The sequence below is a fragment of the Taurulus bubalis genome (assembly GCF_910589615.1).
Source record: "Taurulus bubalis genome assembly, chromosome: 2".
Lineage (NCBI taxonomy): Eukaryota > Metazoa > Chordata > Actinopteri > Perciformes > Cottidae > Taurulus > Taurulus bubalis.
Genome location: NC_136590.1, coordinates 41,605,049 through 41,624,829, shown reverse-complemented (window position 1 = coordinate 41,624,829; position 19,781 = coordinate 41,605,049). Strand labels below are relative to the sequence as shown.

Here is a 19,781-nt window from a genome sequence, read left to right as displayed (position 1 = left end):
GCAGCTTCTTTCTTCAGTCAGACTCCTCAAATCATCCTCCGTGTCGTGTATATATACAAAAAAGTGTTTATTTTTTTCTTGTGATGTCTAAAGAGACTACAATTCACATTTAGTTGCACAACTCTGTGTTGCAGAATGTCAATGAACGAACCTTGTAACCTTCAATACACAGTGAACCAGACAGTTAATATTTTACCTGCAGCCATGCACAACAAAATTAAATGCAGTTAAAGGGCCGTGAGTGAGGCATTAGGGAGAGCTATCAGCAGATATTATTAAATTATCATGTTTGTTTTCTTAAGTGTAAAATCACCTGGAACTTAGAATCCTTGTGTGTTTCATTTTGTTTTTCTATCTATTTAACCTCTTATGTTGATGAGTCATTAATCGTTTTTTTTGTTATCGTAGGAATGAAATTGCAAGATTTAATCTCAATGGATATTATCTGGTGAAATGAAAATAGTGGCAGCTTGTACTTGGTGGTTTGAATGCAGTGCAAATGTGCCTGGAGGCCATCAGGTTCTGCTACATGCTTGGAGAGGGAGGGTTGGAGGGTAATGCAGCTGCAACCCCACCGCTAGATGCCACTAAAACCTAGACACCGGTCCTTTAAACAAAAGAAAACATCGCACTTTAAAGCTGTGCAAGAGCAATTGCTTCTGAAGATGAGCTGTCATCCTTCATTAAAACATCCTCGGTTCAGATCATGTGCTTGTCTGTCTGATGTCTGAGAAATTGTAGTCCAATGTGATACAGGCCCCCAGGGTTTGTAATGAGTTGGCATTATTCATGTGTTCTACTATTTGCTGGCACAGTCTGCCAGCAGTGTCTTTGTCACAAAGGCAATTTTGCATGAATCAGTAGCTTACATTAAACCTTTTTTTATGGCTTTGACAAGCTATATTTTATTTATTTTGAATCAAATAAGATTACGACTGTACTTCATAATTCCCATTCCTTTCTATTAGTGATTGATTATATTAAATCCAATAGTGATTGACAATGTTATCCTACTTTTTTTATGTCATTGTATGTTTATTCCTAAAATATACATATTTTATTTACTAATTTCTCATGGTCAAACGTGACACAGAAACCGAAGCAAAGTGATGGCTGGACCTAAACGTCGCTCCTCCTGTGGCATCACGCAGTGTGCGTAAAAACACGTCAAGCTCACCGTGTCCATCGGCTTCGTACCGGAAATGAATGTTCTCATTTCAAAATAAAAGCAGCAGACCTCGGTGTATATGGCTACATATATGCGCAGTCAAGAGACGTTAGGTTATATTAGCACATCTCTTTTCATATTATTTAATACATATATTCTTTTTAAGTTACACAACTTCAAAAGAGCTGCTGCTGTGACTTCATGTGCACCTTTATACATATGTGTGTGCAATAATGTCCCTATATATTGTGCCTTATGTATATGTATTTGTTTGCCTTAAGTTAATTGTAATTCTGTGTTAGGAGGACCCAGCTGTAATCTGTGCACATGACAATAAAAACATCTTGAATCTTGAATTAAGACCTTTAGACTGCAGACTAAAGCGGAAGTTGTTCCTTATTCTTTCTGAATAAGGAACAACCACTCCACCCCCCCTACCCACCCTGTGTGTCTCCGGGATGCTGAGCAGGCGGGCGGGGCTGTTTTTCGTTGCAGTGCCATGCCGGGGAGTGATGTAGCAAGACGGGCACGGAGGGAAGCAGAGCAACCGTTAGCGAGGTTGTTTTTTTTAAACGTCCAAATCCTCCAAAGCTGTCTATTTTAGGAGCAAAAATGGATTTACTGAATACCATCTAACGTCAACGGCGTTCGGAGCCTTCCCGTGCTATACCTGACACACGGACATCTTGTTTCTGACACATATATACCAGGGATCAGGGGACATATTTTGACTTCATTTTGCACCCAGTGCAGATTGTAGTAGCCACCATGGCGTGGCCCTGTATCAGCAGGGCGTGCTGCATGGCGCGCTTCTGGAACCAGCTGGACAAGGCCGACATTGCGGTGCCTTTGGTCTTCACCAAGTACACGGACGCCTCGGAGATGCAGCACATCCAGCTGCAGCCGCCGCTCCGCCCTCTCCAGGGCCGGGTCGCCATAGAAACGCAGCCGCCTCGCGCGTCGACAGCGCGTCCGCCGCCGCGCAGGTGCGTCTCCGAGGAGCGCGTGTGCGGCTCGGTGTCGCGCGAGGACTTTAAGCACCACTGGAACGTGCGACCGGAGCCGAGCTGTAAACCCAAGAACGAGTACCACGGTCCGGAGACGCCGTTCAACAGCGAGACCCAGTACCAGAAGGACTTCAAGCCCTGGCCCATCCCGAAAAGGTACGACCATCCCTGGATACCCAAACAGCCTCCCTCCGATGAGCGGGCTCCGGACAGGTCCAGGCGCGCGAAGCAGCAGCCGGAAGCGGACAGCGGCGTGGAGAAGAGCGCTATCGCCGACCAGGTACAGGAGAAAGACCTCCTGCAGGGCCAGGAGAGGAAAAAGAAGTCCAGCAAGCCGGAGGGGCAGAAGAAAGTAGTCCTGAAGGCGGAAGGAGAGGGCAAAGGGAGGGCGGCGGTGGATGCTGTGAACCGGCAGATCAAACAGGAGATCACAGCCGACAGCTCCTACAAGTGAGTGTATGCTCTTATGTGGTGTAACCAAACTGGGGAGGCCTCGGGCGTCCAAGGGTCATAGGGGTCAACATTAGTATTATACTGTGTGTGAACCATTCATTCACTTCTATCTCCAATGATCATTAAGATCAGAGGTTTTGCATAGGCTGACTGTGTTTATATACAGAAAAACACAGCAATTCATCTGTTGTCAGGTGAAATTGTTTAGGGACTGTACGGAAATTATTTGGGAGGGGAGGGGTGTAGCATTAATATTTTCTATTGACACTCCCCACAATACACAAAGTGAAATAACACTATGACATGTAATTGTCATAATAAATAATTGAAGGTGTGTTTATTTCAATTCAAATGTTACTTTGTTAGTAGAATAATGTTTTTTTACACAGCCACCGGATTGCACAATAAACATGAGTTTACATTGTCAAAGTTATGGCAAACTTAAACAAATGGTGCATCCTGTCGTCGTCAGCCAGGATGAGCAGAGCTGCCTCTGAGAAAGTCAGCTGACGCGGTGTTAAGGGGTGGACAGGTGGGTTTGACAAACACAGGACTTTCACCCAGGAGACCTATGTGTGTATCCTGTGTGAAACCAAAAGTCACTGTTGACTTATTTTAACTTAATTTGGTTATGTATAACAAACATACTTAATTTAAACCAAACCACAATCTTTTTCTAAAAATAGCCAAGGGTTTTTTGTTGCACACATCAAAAAAAGGACAAAAAAAACGCACACAAAAATACTTTTTTGTTGCATGAGGATACCCAGTTACTCCAGCTATTTACATACTTTACTTTTTAAATACCTAACCCTCCCCGTTGCTCAATCCCCTTTCCCCCCAAATCATTTTTGCACAGTCCCTAATTAATTGGAGGACAACCATTTAATAAGTGGAGGGCCCCGTCTGGGAGAAAACATTAAAAACAATAAATTATCAAAGATGTGTGAGTTGTCACCTTCCTGGCATGATAAATGTGAATTTCTCACCATACAGGACTTTATTTGGGGTGACTAATTTATCACTACATCTCAGGAAAACACTCAATTGAAAGCTTGTTTTGTCGAAACAAGCCACCCAGAGGTACACGCAGCGAGTGAAAGCATTACAGATCAGTCATCTCTGATTTTCCCTGCACAAGGAAATTCAATTAAATGGAAAGGTCGAGTTGACTGTTGATGTTTCGGTCCACGAGGGTAATCTCTGTCCTATTATGCAACGATCCAGAGGATGATGGGGACTGGTGGATGGATGAGCATCAAGTCACGCACATCACCGTCACTGTACGCATCGCCTCCTGAAGCTGTGCCCTATGATGTTATCGGTTGCATTTCTGTTCATGGGAAGGCTGCTGGTTGTGTGAGTGTCAGAGATATATACGAGATCCATTTCACACTTGAGGCTTGTGGGGATTTTCTTAGTATTTTTTTTGTCGCTGCTGCTGTAATCTGTGGATTTGGAGGATTTTCAAAGCATTCAGCGTCACATTCTTTCACTCACCTTCAGCAGAGTCGTATCTCGACCTTTAGATTGCAGACTGTAATGATATATCTATATATATGTTATATAATAACAAAATGATATGTTGAGTCGGCTTTGCCACAGAGTGCAGATGAGGGTTCAGACAGAAACCGGTGTGATTTGGTCGGCAGTGGCGAGTCTTACAGCTGTTTGGTGCCTACTGCTGCTGTGCCTGTGTTGTTGAGCAGTCAGCAAGGGTGCAGTCAGCAAGGGTGCAGCCCCGGGTGCTTCTCCCCCCCACACATGGCACTGAATGGCTGCACCGTGACAAAGCAGAAGCCCAGTCAGCTCTCTGTCTTACTCCGCCAGCGGAGACTTGAAGCAGGTCAACTGTAGGTTAATATCATGTATAGTGTGCCTACAGTGTGGAAACTGTACACACGCACACACACTTAACACACAACACATGCACTACAAAAAAAAGTGTTTTAATCACACAGAACTGCAGTTAAAAACCCAAACATTCCTCAATTAGGGCTGGGCGATATTGTTGAAATGAAAGTCACGATATTGATTTATAAAGTGAACTGTTTTTTTTACTACAGTTTGCTTCGGAATCATTCAACACAATTTAGTAGAAACAGTAACGCAGTACGATCCTATCATCACAACAAGATTGTAATGCCAGACACTATCTGGACACATGATCACATTGAATTACTTCCCAGTGCTATGATAGACAGAAACAATGTCATCTAAAATGAATAATGGAACTGGGGGTCCGAATCCATTTTCAAGCCATCTGTGAGTCCATGAACGAGGCGAGCATCTGTGGTCAGTGTTCATGTCTGTAATAACAGCAGGACACTTGAGTGTCTGTTATCCAAACTGCCAAAGTCAGTACAACAAGTGAAGTGACGATAACCTTGCCGGTGGCCCACCGGTCGCAAGCGGGTTTGAACGACGCGCTGGCGTGCAGATGGATTCTGTGTTTTTGTGCTTTTATCTGAACAGAGAACATTCAGTTTAAACAGATGAGTGATGCTGTTTCGCTCTCTATGTTCACCGTGACGGTCGCTGGGAGTGATGGAGGCCGAATTTAGTGAGAACTGTGCTGGTCTCTGTTTGAAAATGTTGTCTAAATGCTACATTTCTTGTCAGCAACCAGTCATATGTTAACTTGGGAGGCAATTTGGCCTTGTGAGGGAGTGAGTGTGCACCTCTGTGTTGTCCACGGCTAATCTCACATTGTGTTGCAGCAGACTGCATCGTATTTTTCACAGTTCCTGTGCAAGTTTCTCCACACGATATTTACAGTAAGCCATAATTCAGAGGTATTTATAGGAATAAACAATTTCAGTTTTAGCAGTATATTACGTGCATGGATGTTGGTGTGTAGGGAGATGCAAATTGGAATTATGGAATCTTGAGAATAAAATACATTTAGTCTTTTCTGCGTTTAGAGGGCAGATTGTAATCCCGAAACAGTTGGAAAAATGGCTCATCATAAAAACATGTATTGTAAATCTGTGTTGGAGTGACACTATTGTTTATGTGGAGTGTAAATAGCAAAGGGACCCAGCACAGACCCTTGTGGTTTCCCCGTATTTATCCAAATGGAGGTTGTTTTGAGACCATCAGTGTGGATTGCCTGTGGACTGTGAGACAACTCTCCATTTCTTCAATTTAGATATCGGTGTTGTCCTCCAACATCCTGTCTCAGTTGGGATATGGTGGCAGTAATGTGCACAGTAGCTCTATTTAGTCAGAGCATATATAGACTCTGTAGCAGGACTTTCAGTAGGGAGCCACATTCACAGGCTATTCAAAGCCAGCCCCCCATTTCTTTGTGCTGGTTTGCACATGAAGTCCTGTTCCCCTCAGCTCTATTTTCTGCCGTTTAAAAAAAGAAAAGACTTGTATTTATCTGCAGAGACCCAAATGGCTTTTTTTTTTTTGCAGTGCACCCAAGAAATGCTAAACGAAACTATCGCACATTTCAACCACTGTGGAAACTATTTATTTTTCTTGCCTGAATTGGTGCAGCATTTTCCACCGACAGCCTCGTAGTCACAAGCCCCGACCAGCCTTCATCTCGCCAACTCGCTGCATTGTGTTTCAAATGTCTTTTTCCCCTTTTTTTTTGCATGAAAATAAGTCATGAGCCTCAGACAGCAGTTGCTGGACTCTTTGTTGGTGTCTTCTTTTTTAACTACCAGCGCTGCTGTAAAAGATGAAGGCCATTCTTCATCTTGTCAGCATCATTTGTTCAATTATGCGATGCGTCGAATAAAAGACTAATACAAAGAGGCGATTGCATAAAGGATTATGACAATTTTCATCGTCGACAGTGAGGCAGGTGATGCAGGTTCAGTGAGTTCAGCAATGGAGAGAGAGAGAGAGAGAGAGACGGAGACATGACTTTATTTTAATTTGCGCCACGTATCGCAGCTGGATATTTTTCCACAGCAGCACGGTCTCAGGAGCTTCTTCTTTTGGTTTTCTTCTCGCACGTGAGCTCGCCCATCCCCCAGACAAGGACGCCCCATCGAGTCAAAATGAGTTTGTCTGTTATGTCACGTTTACGGATCGTACACACAGTGGCAGTTGTGGTACTGGGGAGTACACTGTAAAGAGGCAGATGGATTTAGAAATGATCCTCTTAGAGAGTCAGCCAAGCCTCATGTTTCTACTGACCAGGACTGAATGCAGAAACTCCATTCTGGAAAAAAATAAACAGAATAAATGTCCCGAGGTAACCCATTTGCAGAAAAACTATTTTTTTTTTCTTCTTCTTCTTCTGCTCTCTGAAAATAAAACCAGTGCAGAATAGTTGTGTGGTAGCTATTCTTGCCTAAATGTAATGCTAAAATGTCTGCTGATATCCAGTGTTCATTTGTTAATTTGTAGGGAAATGTCTTCATATCTGATTCTGGTTATGAATGAATTGCATAAGATACTGAAGCCCAGTTAAACCTGCAGTTCTGACTAAACTCTGATTGCTAAAAACTGAGAGCCTGTACTTCGGTACAAACCGTACGTAAAAATGCTCAAGTCAACACTTTTGTTGTTGCTTTTCAAATGGAAATTAGCAATACTGCCATTGCTGACATTAACAAGAATGCTCATGGGAGCCCACTTTTGTGACCCTGTGACAAGCCGCTGTCATACTGTAAATGCACTGTTCCAGCCCTCAGCGTATATACTGTACTGTATATAGCTGTTCCCATCGAGCCGATGCCTGAGCAGCTTCTGAGAAGTCGTTAGTTAGAGACGAGGCCAACTGGTCCCGGAGGGAGGAGGAGGGAGTATTGACCAGAAGCCAGGCCCTCGCCCACTGACACACCAAGACAACACTGCTAGGAAGTGAAGCTACAGTTCCCTCATGGTCAGATGGATTCCCTGGAATACCGGGAGAGAAGCGGTCCGGCCCTTTAAGTGAAGGCCCTCCGGTGTAGGATGAGAGCCAGTCACTGTGGTCCCCATCAGTCATAACTGTACAGAGGTTTTGACCCATCTACCATGTACAGTATATTCACCGTCCAGAGTATAATATCTCAACAAGACACTTTGTGCAGACATTCATGGTTCCAAGAGGATGAACCCTACTGACATTGTGATCCCCTGGGTGAAACACAGAAAGGGCAGGAAGTGACGAAAATAAAAATAAGAAAACCTAACTTTTACAAGGGACAGGGACATATTTTCTGAATGAAGTGTAATAACTTTGGTGACCCCTTTTCATCGAGCGACATAATCAGAACTGATTTCTAAATTATCCACGACACTAGTTCACGGAGTAAAATGTTCTCCTGGCTGGTTTTCCGTGGCCTGCTAGTAACGTGTCGTTGTACTTTGTATGTGTCAAGGTCAGCTCGTGCCGCTCGACAGTGTTTGATCCCACAGTGCAGAAATTTGCAAGCATTCGTTTTTTATCCTTTTTCACCCATAACCCCTCCCCGCGGTGAGCGGTCCAGATTGTGCCGTGTGAGAGCGAGGCTGCCTGGAGCTCAGCAGTGCTGTACCCTGGCGTGGTTCCACCCCTGTCGCACGCCAGCGTTGGGTTGCAGCGACGAAGCCTTTCTCTGCGCAACCCCTCCGCCGCAGCGGGTCAGCAGGGTCAGCCGTCCAAAGAGGCTTTAGTCACACAAGCAAGGAGAAATATCATCGGCGGTATGATAGCATCGCCTGAGAGGCAGTGACTCACAGATCGGAACATCTTCTCTAAACAACGACAGAGGAAACAATGCAGAAATAAAAGATAGTAATAGTGAGAGAAAATAGAAGATGAGGTTATTTGAAAATGTGTTGTTAGTGTTGGTGTGAGTTGCCTGGTGTTGGAGGTATCGGCCGTCTCTCCAGTATAATGGCATTTCTCTTTCCAGAAATCATGACCTGGGTACTCAAGATAATCCACAGACCTTATTGTGAGCAGTTGCATGTAGAAACATTTTTTGATTCTACCATAGTTCCTACCTGAAACTGTTCTCAACAGGGTCAGTGGCATTCACATGACTGATTTATGGATCTTACTGTCTATAAAGAAACCCAAAACAAATTCACAATAGCTGCGGCCTCGTACGTGCATGCATCCACGCGTTCCTGCATTCACACAAAGTCAAAGTGACGTAGGGACACCGGATAAGTCTCTGTTAGCGGCAGCGACCTGTCAATCACAGTAAGCCCGCCCTAAAGCATACCCGGCTTTATGATCTATTTGACTCTTAATGGACCAGAATTTACCATCATGCTGTATTGAAGAAGACTTAAAACTAGAGATTGAGACATAAACTCATGTTTACTGAGGAATAAATCAAGAGAGATGTAGGGTCATTCTCTCATAAACTTCTATACAACCAGACTTCTTTTTGCAACAGGAGGAGTCGCCCCCTGCTGGTCAGTAGAGATAATGCAGGTTTTAAGATACTTCTGCATCGGCTTCACTCGGTTATTTTTTTCGAACAGCAGAGCAAGCCATGGAGCGGCTAGTCGTAGCTAAAAGGATTTTACATCCCGAAGGATCCCGAAGACGAGATAAATAAAGCTGGGTATAATAGACGAGAGCAGTGTGAGGTGTACCTTTTTTATGACAAGCATTTGATCTATCACCTTCTATGACATGAAACTAATTAGTTTTTTAACAGTGAGCTTTTCGCCTCCCGACACTCGACCGAAAAGGTATTCTTCGTTCTTCGGTGTCAGTCTCAGTGAACCGCTGGTTTTGCGGCGTTGCGCAGTAATCTGCCCGTTACGTATGTGACAGTAGCTGTGGCATGACGCCCGCTGAACCAAGCACGCTTTTTTAACATTGGTTTTTAAATAAGTACCAAGTACACACTGACCTCAGAGACACAGCTGTTATTGTAATATGTCCGTGAATAGGAGCAATGTTACAGTACAGACCGGTGTTTCACACACAATCTGCCTCTTTCTCTGTCGTTCTCACACACACACACACACACACACACACACACACACACACACACACACACACACACACACACACACACGCACGCTGTAAGTGCTTTAGACCCTTGGCCTTGGACATTGTTGTATAACCTGTCTTTGTGGCTTCTTGGCCCAGCCAAGCATTGAAAATGGACTTCAGTCCGGTTATGTAACGCTCTCTGTGTGACTTCCTCCTCTCCTCGGTGTTCAGCAGCCATGTCACTGTCACCAGCCTTTGTTTTATAAATAGTTTGCTTTTAATCTTATCGTAAGACGACTATTTACGCCTCAGTTTCGTTTAAACACAGCTTAAATGTTAGCGACTGATAGCTTTAGCTTTAGATTAATGGGAACTAACTATATAGTTATGAAGATGAGATGTCTAGAGTTTAGGCATTTATAGTTTTAATTGAACACCTGTTGTGATTTGTAAATGTCAGCTGTCTTTATTGCTGGTTAAAGGAAATAGTGAAATATATATTTTAACATAATGAAATTCATTTTTTTAGGGACATCAATGCTGTTCTGTCGGTTTCTGAAACTTCGTGTTTAGTGCTAACTAGCGGCATGTTAGCGTGCTAGCGCGCTAAACTAAGATGGTGAACATGGTAAACATGTTTAGCATCAAAATATTAGCATTGTCATTTTTTTCCCTCAAAGCGGTGGCTTTTCACTGCGTCGAGCGAAGCTGTGCGCTGAACCCGCCGGCTAACGCAGCGCAAACGGCGTCCTGAGTGAAAGGCGCTCGACGAGGCAAAAGCGGCAGAGCGCCAAGCGCTGTGTGAAAGCTGCTTGTGTGCCACTCGATTTAACAAAACATTTAGCGAAGCTAACTGGTTGCTAACTCCGAACGTTAGCTATAGCTATAGCCTACGTCAAGGGTCTCATCGTTATCTTTGTCATCACCACTGGCAACAAACTCTTTTGGCGCGCTATTTAGAATTCTACGAATCGATGTGAAAGCTTGGTTTGTTAATTCACGTCAAAATGGAGCGCTCTGCCAGTAACTGTTTCTTCAAACAATGGCGCTCTCATATTTAGCGTGGTTTACCGTTTCACGCCCCGTGCGCTATCATGACAAACCACCTCAAGAACATCTGAGGTCGGAGCCCGGCTTCCACCCTGTGATGCAAAACTCAGCTGTCTTCTCATTACGCCCTTCTCAAGGTAATACATTCACGACGTCAAATCAATACAACTGTCCCTGAAATGTAATTGCGTTAAGCGGGAACACGGAGTCTCTGAGGCGGATTTCCGTAGTTATTGATATGCGATGTCTTTCCAGATGGCTCGGGCTTACATTTCGTTCTAATGAGGCTGTCGTGCAGCAGCCCGGCCTCCCCTGCTCTGCCGATGTTGCCACAGGGAACGGAGACCTTTCACTGAACCTTTGCTACAACTGCGTGGCTCTCGGCGCTCGCGGTGGGTTGTGCTGCGTTTGGGGAAATGTATGTGTTTGTGACTGCACTGGAGCCACAGGGGAGACCCGATAGGTGTCACCGGACCAACATGAAACACAGAGCTGTTTTCTGTTTTCCTGTAATCAGCCCCAGCATCACCGTGTCATATTACATATTACAATTTAGTTTTAGAGGAAATTCGGGCCACCTTTTTCTGGAAACATTGATGGCAATATTAACTGTTTTATATTACTATAATATTATGTTACATGCTGACATATTGCATTGCTTCATTTTCCATAGAGCTGCAAATACAGCTCTATCATAAGAGAACATGTATTTGCTTTTGTTTCTGGCTGTAGAAAAAATCAGTAAAGAGAAGTATAGCCAAGGTTTTATTTAATAATTGTTGCCTTCAGTCATTACCAGATAGACTAGAAGCTTCCTCTTCTGATATTAGATATCACCTGATGATCTTTTATGAAGATTAAGGACCCTTCCAAGGCGTAACATATAAAGAAAAGGCATGCTTCATCTCCATCTTCATCTGTTTTCCAGAACACTAACTAATTTGTTATGAAAAGCTGTCCAGATTCTGCTACAAGGTGAATTGCAGTAGTTTTCTTCTTTTACAACAATACAACATTGATTGACAGAAACAATCTGCATCTACTGCGATAACTAACGATCCATCGTTTAGGCGTGTCTTTTGTGAGGCATGTTTTCTATTTTTATACATTTTATGGAACAAACGATCAATCAGTTAATTGAGGAAGATAATCAGCATGTTATTCAATAATGTCATTATTGTTAGTTGCAGCCCACATATAATAGAAACGCTGCAGATTAACAGTTTCCGTAGCTGTGGCAGATGTTAGTTTGACTTCAATATGCACCTGGTTGTCCTCTGTGGTGCACATATCCATAAGTGTATGATGTGGGTGAGTTACTGATAGAGAGCACATGCTGCAGGTCAGCCTGCTCTGTGTGCTGCCATGCTGCTGACCTTCTTCAGAACTGCTGTGTGACGGCTACAGAAAATCACACCATCGGACGCGGTGCAAACCTCCTCCCACCCGCCGTACCGCTGACATACTCTACAGTCGTAATGCGCCACTTCACTTCCCACCTCTTCTCCAGACGCGGATTACAGCATTGGTGTCACGCTGTCTGCAATGAATGCAATATCTATTTTTAATAGAGGTTCTCTTTGATGATGCGCCAACAAAGCAGTATATATGCACACCAGAGACCCAAAATAATCACTGAGTTGCTTGGGGGGAAATTATACCACAGGCAACAAACAAAAAATGAAGTATATTAAAAGTCCTTGAATGGGTATAATAGACCAGCATGAGAGATGTTTCATTAAAAGGAACCAGCGGAGACTCAACTGGAGTTTCTTTGGACAGAGCCATGGCTAGCCGTTTCCCCTGTTTCCAGCTCTTTATGCTAAGCTAACCATCTCCTGGCTGTAGCGCCACGTTTATCTTACAAATATGAGAGCGTTATCCTCGCGAAAGGTCCTAAACATTTAGTGTTTTATGAGCATTAACAGAAATGCATGTTTTAACTTGTCACTCTTACTGTCATGACTCTTCATTGTTACTCGTTATTGATGGGTTTTTAAGCTCTGCGACCCAGTCCACTTACTTACTTATGATACCCTAACTTCCTTCTTTCCACACAGAACTGAGTACAAGGCTTACAGAGATGTGAAGCCGGCAAAGATGATCCGGGCCAGGTCCACGTACCTGCCACCGGATGAGAAGACCAGAGACCTGGAGACCAGCTACAGTGCCACATACAAGGGCCAAGCCCCGCTGAGGCCTACTGACAACAAGGCCGTGGATAGGAGGAGGATACGCAGTTTGTACAGCGAGCCTTACATAGACCCCATCAAACAGGTGAGAACACGCCTTTCCGACTTTGTAGTATTGGTTTGAATCAATTAAGGGAAATCCCTGACATGCTCATCTCATTGCACAGCACAGTTTTAAGCCACGAATGGGCGTGTCCCAGCTCAGGAGTCTCATTTCCACTGTCTGACATCCTTAGGTTGACAGGTACAGTGCCCTTCGCACTAAGCCCAAAAGGCCCGGAGGCGCAGCGGCGACCAAGCCAGTGAAGAAAGCCAAAGATAAGCAGAGCGCCGCGCTGAGGGGCTCCAAGAAGACGGCCTCTGAGAACCTGCTCGTGAACCGGCCAGCGGTGGGGGACAAGGAGAAAAGTAAAGAGATGAACAACAAACTGGCTGAGGCAAAAGAGTAAAAATCCTTTAGCACTACTTCTCCTTTTATACTTTATTTTTTGGGGGAGGGGACGGCAAACACAGAGGCTGCAAAATGAATTCAAGTTCTCCTCATCTCTCCTTCTTTCCCCATCCGGTCTCTTTCTCCCTCGCTCCTCTGTTCCGTATCCTCTCCTCCTCCTTCTCCTCTCTCACTACATCCTGGCTGCGTTTGTACAACAGTAACAAGATGTCGGGATCTCAGACATGACATGCCATCGCTCCTCCCACCTCACGCTATATTAGATCGCTATAGTAACGAGTGGGCGGGAGCATCCTCTTCCTCCGCCATTTGATGCCCCCTCCCGCCCCCCGCTCCCACTCTGCTCGCCTCCATCTCCAGGTTGTCATGGCTACAGGTTGCCTGGCAATGCAACGAATGGCTCTCGTTGCATGGGCCCGCCGACAAGCAACTCTGGCGGCTTGGCTTTGATCAGCTGAGCAGATTGCTTTGTTGAGTTTATCAAGGATTTATTTTTTCCCCCCTCTTTTTTTTGTTTGTTGGAGGAAAAGATCACTAATTGGCACGTCGGATAAATTAACAACAACTCTTGAAAATCTTTGATAAACGTCTGATCCACGGCTTGTTCTGTACCTGCTACCTTCTCTGTTCACGGCTCACAGGGCTCAAAGTATGTGTGACCCGAGCTCTGTGTGTTCATCCCATTCTGCGTTTGCTCCTTTTCACGCGAAGCCCATTCATACAGCGGCATTTTAGTTTTTTAACAGCCAATTGGTTGCCAAGGGAGCATCTGGGTCACACTAAACTGATTATGCATCAAACACCAGACGTTGAGCGTTTCCCCCCCGCAGTCGTTTGAGCAGACACGATGACATTAAACGGAAGAGGAACAGCGCTTCTGAGGAACAGAGGGGTGAGTTCAGCGGAGCTGCAAAGCGTTATGTGGAGCCCACAAGGTGCAGCGCTGCGTCTCAATAGCCATAACTCAGTGTAATCAGCTAGTGTGCTCATTATTTACTAAAACTGATCCCTCTGCAAGGCTTCACCGCTGTTACGCAACTGCAGTAGCGTGCACACAAACACACACCTCCTTCTGGCCTTTTCTTTTTTTTTGTAAATGCGCTCTGCCGAGGGTGACCGTAACCAATATCATTAGCCAGCCACGGGACGATAGCAGACAGCTCATATTGCTGCTTAATAGCGCTTTTCACATGACCTTTAATGAGGCACTGATCCACGTTCCTAATACATTCACTGCCATTTGTTCACAAGGATAAGAAGTTTTATCCCATTTTTATGTCCACGTAGTAAGTTGTATCTGTTACAAACACCATCTTTTATTTAAATTCAGCCCCAAAAAGGGCACAATGATGTGATGATAAGTGTGACTGCTTGTTTCGGGACTCCAATGTTCATCACTCGCTGTTTCATCCATGTTGTTCTACTTTTTCTGACCAAATTCTAAAAGCATGAACGGTTTGGTGAGGTTTAGTTTATTTATTTAAACTCTGGCGAGTAAGAGGTTTCTTGCAAAACATATCAACAACCAAATCATACATTCTGGTTGAATTCAAATTTGTGTTATCTGTTCAGACTAATTATAACCTCTGTTGTGTAAATATACAGTATATTATAGCGGGGCTACATGTCGGCCGAGTCTGCACTCGGTCCAAAGCTGTTTTCACTCAGCAGACATAGAGAGACATCACTGTTTTCTTTGTTTTCGGATTAGAAGAGCACTGTACAGTCCCCCCCCCCCCCCCCCCATACACACACACACACACACACACACACACACACACACACACACACCTCACTCCTCTCTCATTAGCTCTGCTTCTCAGCATTCTGCATTGTAAGTAGACGACTGCACCATCTCTACATCTGTGGTGTCTGACAGCGACCATCACCTCCGCCATGTCTGTCCAAGCTGCCCCATCAGAGACGACTCATTAGCATTTTGCAGCCTTTTGGTTGGGGGGGACGCATTATCATGTAACACAAGGGAGGGGGTGCTTGTAGAGGCGGTCAATGTAAACAGCTGTTAGCACACCGCACACCATGTGCTATATCTTTGTGACTATTAGGCAAATAAGGATAGAAAGTATGGTGAAGAAAGTTATGTCTTGGGCCCCAAAAAAAAAAATGAAATGACTGTGACGTGCTTGTGTTTCTATCTGCTTGCTCATATTTAATGAAACATTACAAATAAATGCAACAAAAAAAAAAGCAGAAAAAGCAGTGTCTTCTTGCTTTTATTTCTTTTAAAAAGAAAGATGAGCGGTTGCAGGTTTCTGTCGGCGTTCCTCCTGTCCCTGTCTTTGTCCTTGTGAGACGGACGACATTGAATGCATCCACATGGAAGAGAATATTTTGCTCTCACAACTTCTTTCTATGCTTATCCAACACTGCGCCCCATTCTGGCATGAGCTCTGACGTCCCCTCCGAGGCCCCGCATGTTGCCCTCGTGCGAGAACTGAAGAATATATTATTTTTTGCATCGTGTCTCTTAATATATTCCAAGAACTCACCCGACTTGCAGAGCAACATGCGCGTCAAAGGACGTCCAGAACATCATTCCAGAATAAGATGTCATGTGCTTCTTAGGCTCCTAGTTAATGTACAAATGATGCTCTTTTATGCACAAAAAAAACACCACAACACACACAAATGTGTGATTATTACATTTGCTAAGATCATATTGTTCTTTCTTCATACTGTGTCCAATTTGTCGTGTGCTAATGAGTGACATTCTGATTCATTTGAAGGGTTGTGCTAAAACAGTACCACTACATTCAGCTCTGCCAGCCAATCCGAGATATTGGCTGGGTGCAGACGCTAAAGCAACACCTGTGGGGCTGTGCGCTACCCAATCCAAGGTAATCAATTGCGAGAGCAATGAAAGGAAAGTCGACCGTGAGCCGCAAATGCCACTCATTCCCATTCATACATGCTCATGGAGTTGTGATTTGCTTTTGTTTTCTTTTACAGTCACACAGTTTTTTTTTTTGGTTTCACCGCATTCCTCTGTTCCACTCCTTCCACTTCTGTATATTTCTCTTCCATATGGACACTAGCGTGTCTCACTGCCTGCTGTCACATCCTACATGTAAGGTTCCTTAAGGTGCCCTTTCTTAAGGAGGCCCCAGGTTTTAGTCCTTGGATCTCTGTTAGCTGCTGCGATACACCCACTCTTAAAGGGCCAGTGTTTAGCATTCAGGTGGTTCTATTGGCAGAGATGGAATATACTGTATAACACAGTTGAAACTGCTGATGGTGATTATGTCTGTCAGGGTAAAACTGTTCACTGCAAGTGTGCGATTATTATAACAAGGTGGGCGGTTTCAACCACAGGTGCTTTGCCTGTAAGCATGCATCTTTTTATCTTTTTTCATTGAGATAAAGGACTTTCTTTTTCCCCGTCATGATTTCAACGTGCAAGCAGCGCCAGCTTTAGAAAGCAGACGGGTTTATTTATTTTGTCCTCTTTTTGTCATTTACGATGTTTTGTCGCGTTTTTTGTTAACTGATTTTTTTTTTTTTAAATTCTTTAGAATAATCACACAAAAGTTCTTATTTAATTTATATTCATTTTACAAATTAAATCCCTCTTCCAAGTTTGAAGAAAAAGTTTAAAAAAAGAAAGCAGACGGGGCAAAGTATCGCTGGGAGGAAAGTAATTAACTAAACTTTTAATTAGCGGGAGCACACGGTGGTTTTAAAATGTGTTCCTGTCATGCATTGAAAAAGACCCAGAATGAATAATTAATTGAAAACAGCATTTGTATAGGAATGATTCTGTCCCAAGCTTTTGTTATACATATAGGCGTTGGATCACTGTATTATTTATTATTACTTTTAGTGTATAATCACCTGAAAATAAGAATCGGAATAAGTGTTTTCATTAGAACTATCCGCGGGTCTTCATCCCCGCTACGTTTCTACAGACTAGATGCCGCCAGATCCTACACACTGGCCCTTTAAAAACAAACTGCATGACTGTTAAACTATTGAACTATTATTAGTGGGGACCACTATTTCATTCATTTATGAGCCAGATCCCTCAGGTCTGAAACCGTTGCACTCTGCATCTTACCTTGCCATCACCGGGTGGACGGTTCATCCTGTGTTCTGCACCGAGATGATCTTGTCTCGTCTCTAAAGCATGCTGCCACTGTTTTCTGTTGGACCTGCAACCCGACGTTGCGTTCAAAAAAATCCGCTCTAGACTTTGAGTGTTGGCTTGGATGTAAAGACGAGCGGTGAGTATAAAGGGAATGAGGGAGGCTTTGGAAGCACACAGTTCAAAAGGACATCGTAAGTGCATGTTAATAATGATCTTCACTCTGTGCTGCTAATTTATCATCATTCAAATGTGTATTGCATCTTGTAGATTTTCTGTCACAGAACACCCCGAGACCCTCATTGCACTATTGACATCCTGTAGTCCATAATGTCACAGTGACTTACTGAACCAGTCAAAGTATAGATTTAAACCAATTGTATTGTATTGATCTCAATGCAAAAGCTGCCTAATGCATCGTTAGAAATAGACAAAAAGCTGTATTCCCGAAACACAACGGCTTGTACCTGAGTTTCTATGTAATATTAGTATAATAATAATAAGCAAACAGGCCCCCGTAGCGCTGCTGTCTCTTCGTCTCACGTTGAGCTCGGGGCCCCTAAAACAGAGGCCTGGTATCCTCCTCTGAAATGAGCGGTCACAGGGTGCTCCGCCCAATGCCTTGTTGTTGCTCGCCCGGGACAAAATGCCTCATCGTGTGTCTCTTTTCTGTCTCCTTCTTCTTCTCTGCTGTCTTAACCATGTGCTGCCTCCTAGAGATGCTAAGGACGAGGTTCTCCGACCCGGTCATCATCATTCCCAGGGTGCTGTTGGAGGAGAACCAGCACCACCACCTCTGCTGGAGGGAGCCGAGCCTCGGAGGAGCAGCACGGTCGTACGCTTTTCCCTAGATGGCAACCAGACTGAGTAGCTCTGCCTGTGAGGATGGAGGCCGATACACCTTCTACAGACTGGTGCTCTGTACTGTAAATATATAGTATTTGCAACTAAGTTGGATTAAGACAGGAGGTGAAATCCCTCCTCAAAAATAAACGTTCAGCTAGCTAAGAGGCAGATTTGAAACACGCATGTTTGAGACAGCTTGAGGTCACAGCTGTTTGACCCACGGCATTATTCTTAAGGTGCTATATCATTTTCTGGTTTCATGCAATTTATTTTGAAGGAATAATGTCAACGTCATTAGAAATACCACACCATAAAGTGCTTCTATAACAATTAAAACAAAAACTGTGCTGTACATCGACTGGTTTTAGTGTAAATAAATAATCTTAACTTGCACATTACAACACTGTATTGTAGTTTTTGTTGTACGGTCAGTAATTCATAAATAAGGGGTCTGAATGGTGAGAGATGAAGGAGTTCAGCATGGAGCTGAGGCACAAGGCGGCTCGTTTGGAACCGATGTGACACGTGGACCATAACATTTAAACGCCTAACAAAGGGGAAACACTGTGGGATGGAAACATTTTAAATGGATGGTTGAGTGCTGATGAACTGAGAGCTTTGCATTTGAAAAATAATGTAATACTAGCTCCAGTTTTTGGTATCTTAACAAAAGAAGTCCCCCTCCACTCAGAAATTCCTTTAGCTTCCTGTTCCTTCACTTGAATATTTGAGCTTCAATATGCAGAATTATATATGTGCACCGTTTATTTTACATTAATTTACTGAAGGGGGAAAGTGTCTCTGAGCTCATATTAAATCTGCATTTAACATTATGTGACATCACAGCCAGTTTGGAAGCCAATCACGATCCAGTATGCAACTTCCATAAGTGTGATGTGGAAAATCCAGTGCACATATAGTGAAAACGGGAAAACCGTACATTGTTACTTTAAGCACAGTATTCTTATGTGTCTTAAAGAGGAACTCAACCGATTTTACATTAAAGTCTTCTACAGATGTTAAAGAGGACTGAGGCATATGTGAAAACAAATTGTATAAAGCCTTTTGTGGACGGATGAATTGCTTCAAAAACACTAACCTGACCCCATTGGAAACTGTTTGGAAAAGGGCAGGCGCTTTCAGAAACATACGCGGCAGGTGATTGGATGGACCTTTCTTGCCTTCAGTGAGTCAGGAGACGAGCGACAGCATCTTACCCGTGGAGAAATGCCTTCAGTGTCTTTGCTCTTTATTTAATGAAGAAATTCCATCAACGCTAACCTTTTAGCCTCTTAACATTTTTGATTTAAACCCGGAAGTATCTGATCAACGAATTTGCAAAACGAAATTACCATTCCAACCAGACGCTCAAGGCCGACTCTCAGTCCTGATACTGTGCTTTGGACGCACAAAAACGTATTGAGACACCCAACCCCCTCAAGTTTAAACCACACTGCAACGAGCCTGGAGCTGAACAGCTCAGCTGGTTCAACCATATGATTTCCTGCTGGACAGAAACTAGGACAGAAGCTGCTCCCGAGCGCTCCTGTCTGCACTCCAAGACAACAACAAAGAGGCAAAGATCGATGAACTACCTATTCTTTCTTAAGAAATCACAAGCTA

The 19,781-nt window shown here is 43.8% G+C and overlaps 1 protein-coding gene across 1 annotated transcript; it reads left to right on the top strand.

The window, feature by feature from the left end:
• Positions 1-1,936: 1,936 nt before the first annotated feature.
• On the top strand, positions 1,937-18,221 carry map6a (microtubule-associated protein 6a; the record flags this gene model as incomplete). Its single annotated transcript, XM_079237477.1, has 5 exons — positions 1,937-2,625; positions 12,628-12,844; positions 12,996-13,204; positions 15,958-16,068; positions 18,030-18,221. The coding sequence occupies 5 exons, from the start codon at positions 1,937-1,939 to the stop codon at positions 18,181-18,183; spliced, it is 1,380 nt and encodes a 459-aa protein (XP_079093603.1). The 3' UTR covers positions 18,184-18,221.
• Between the last annotated feature and the right edge of the window lie 1,560 nt (positions 18,222-19,781).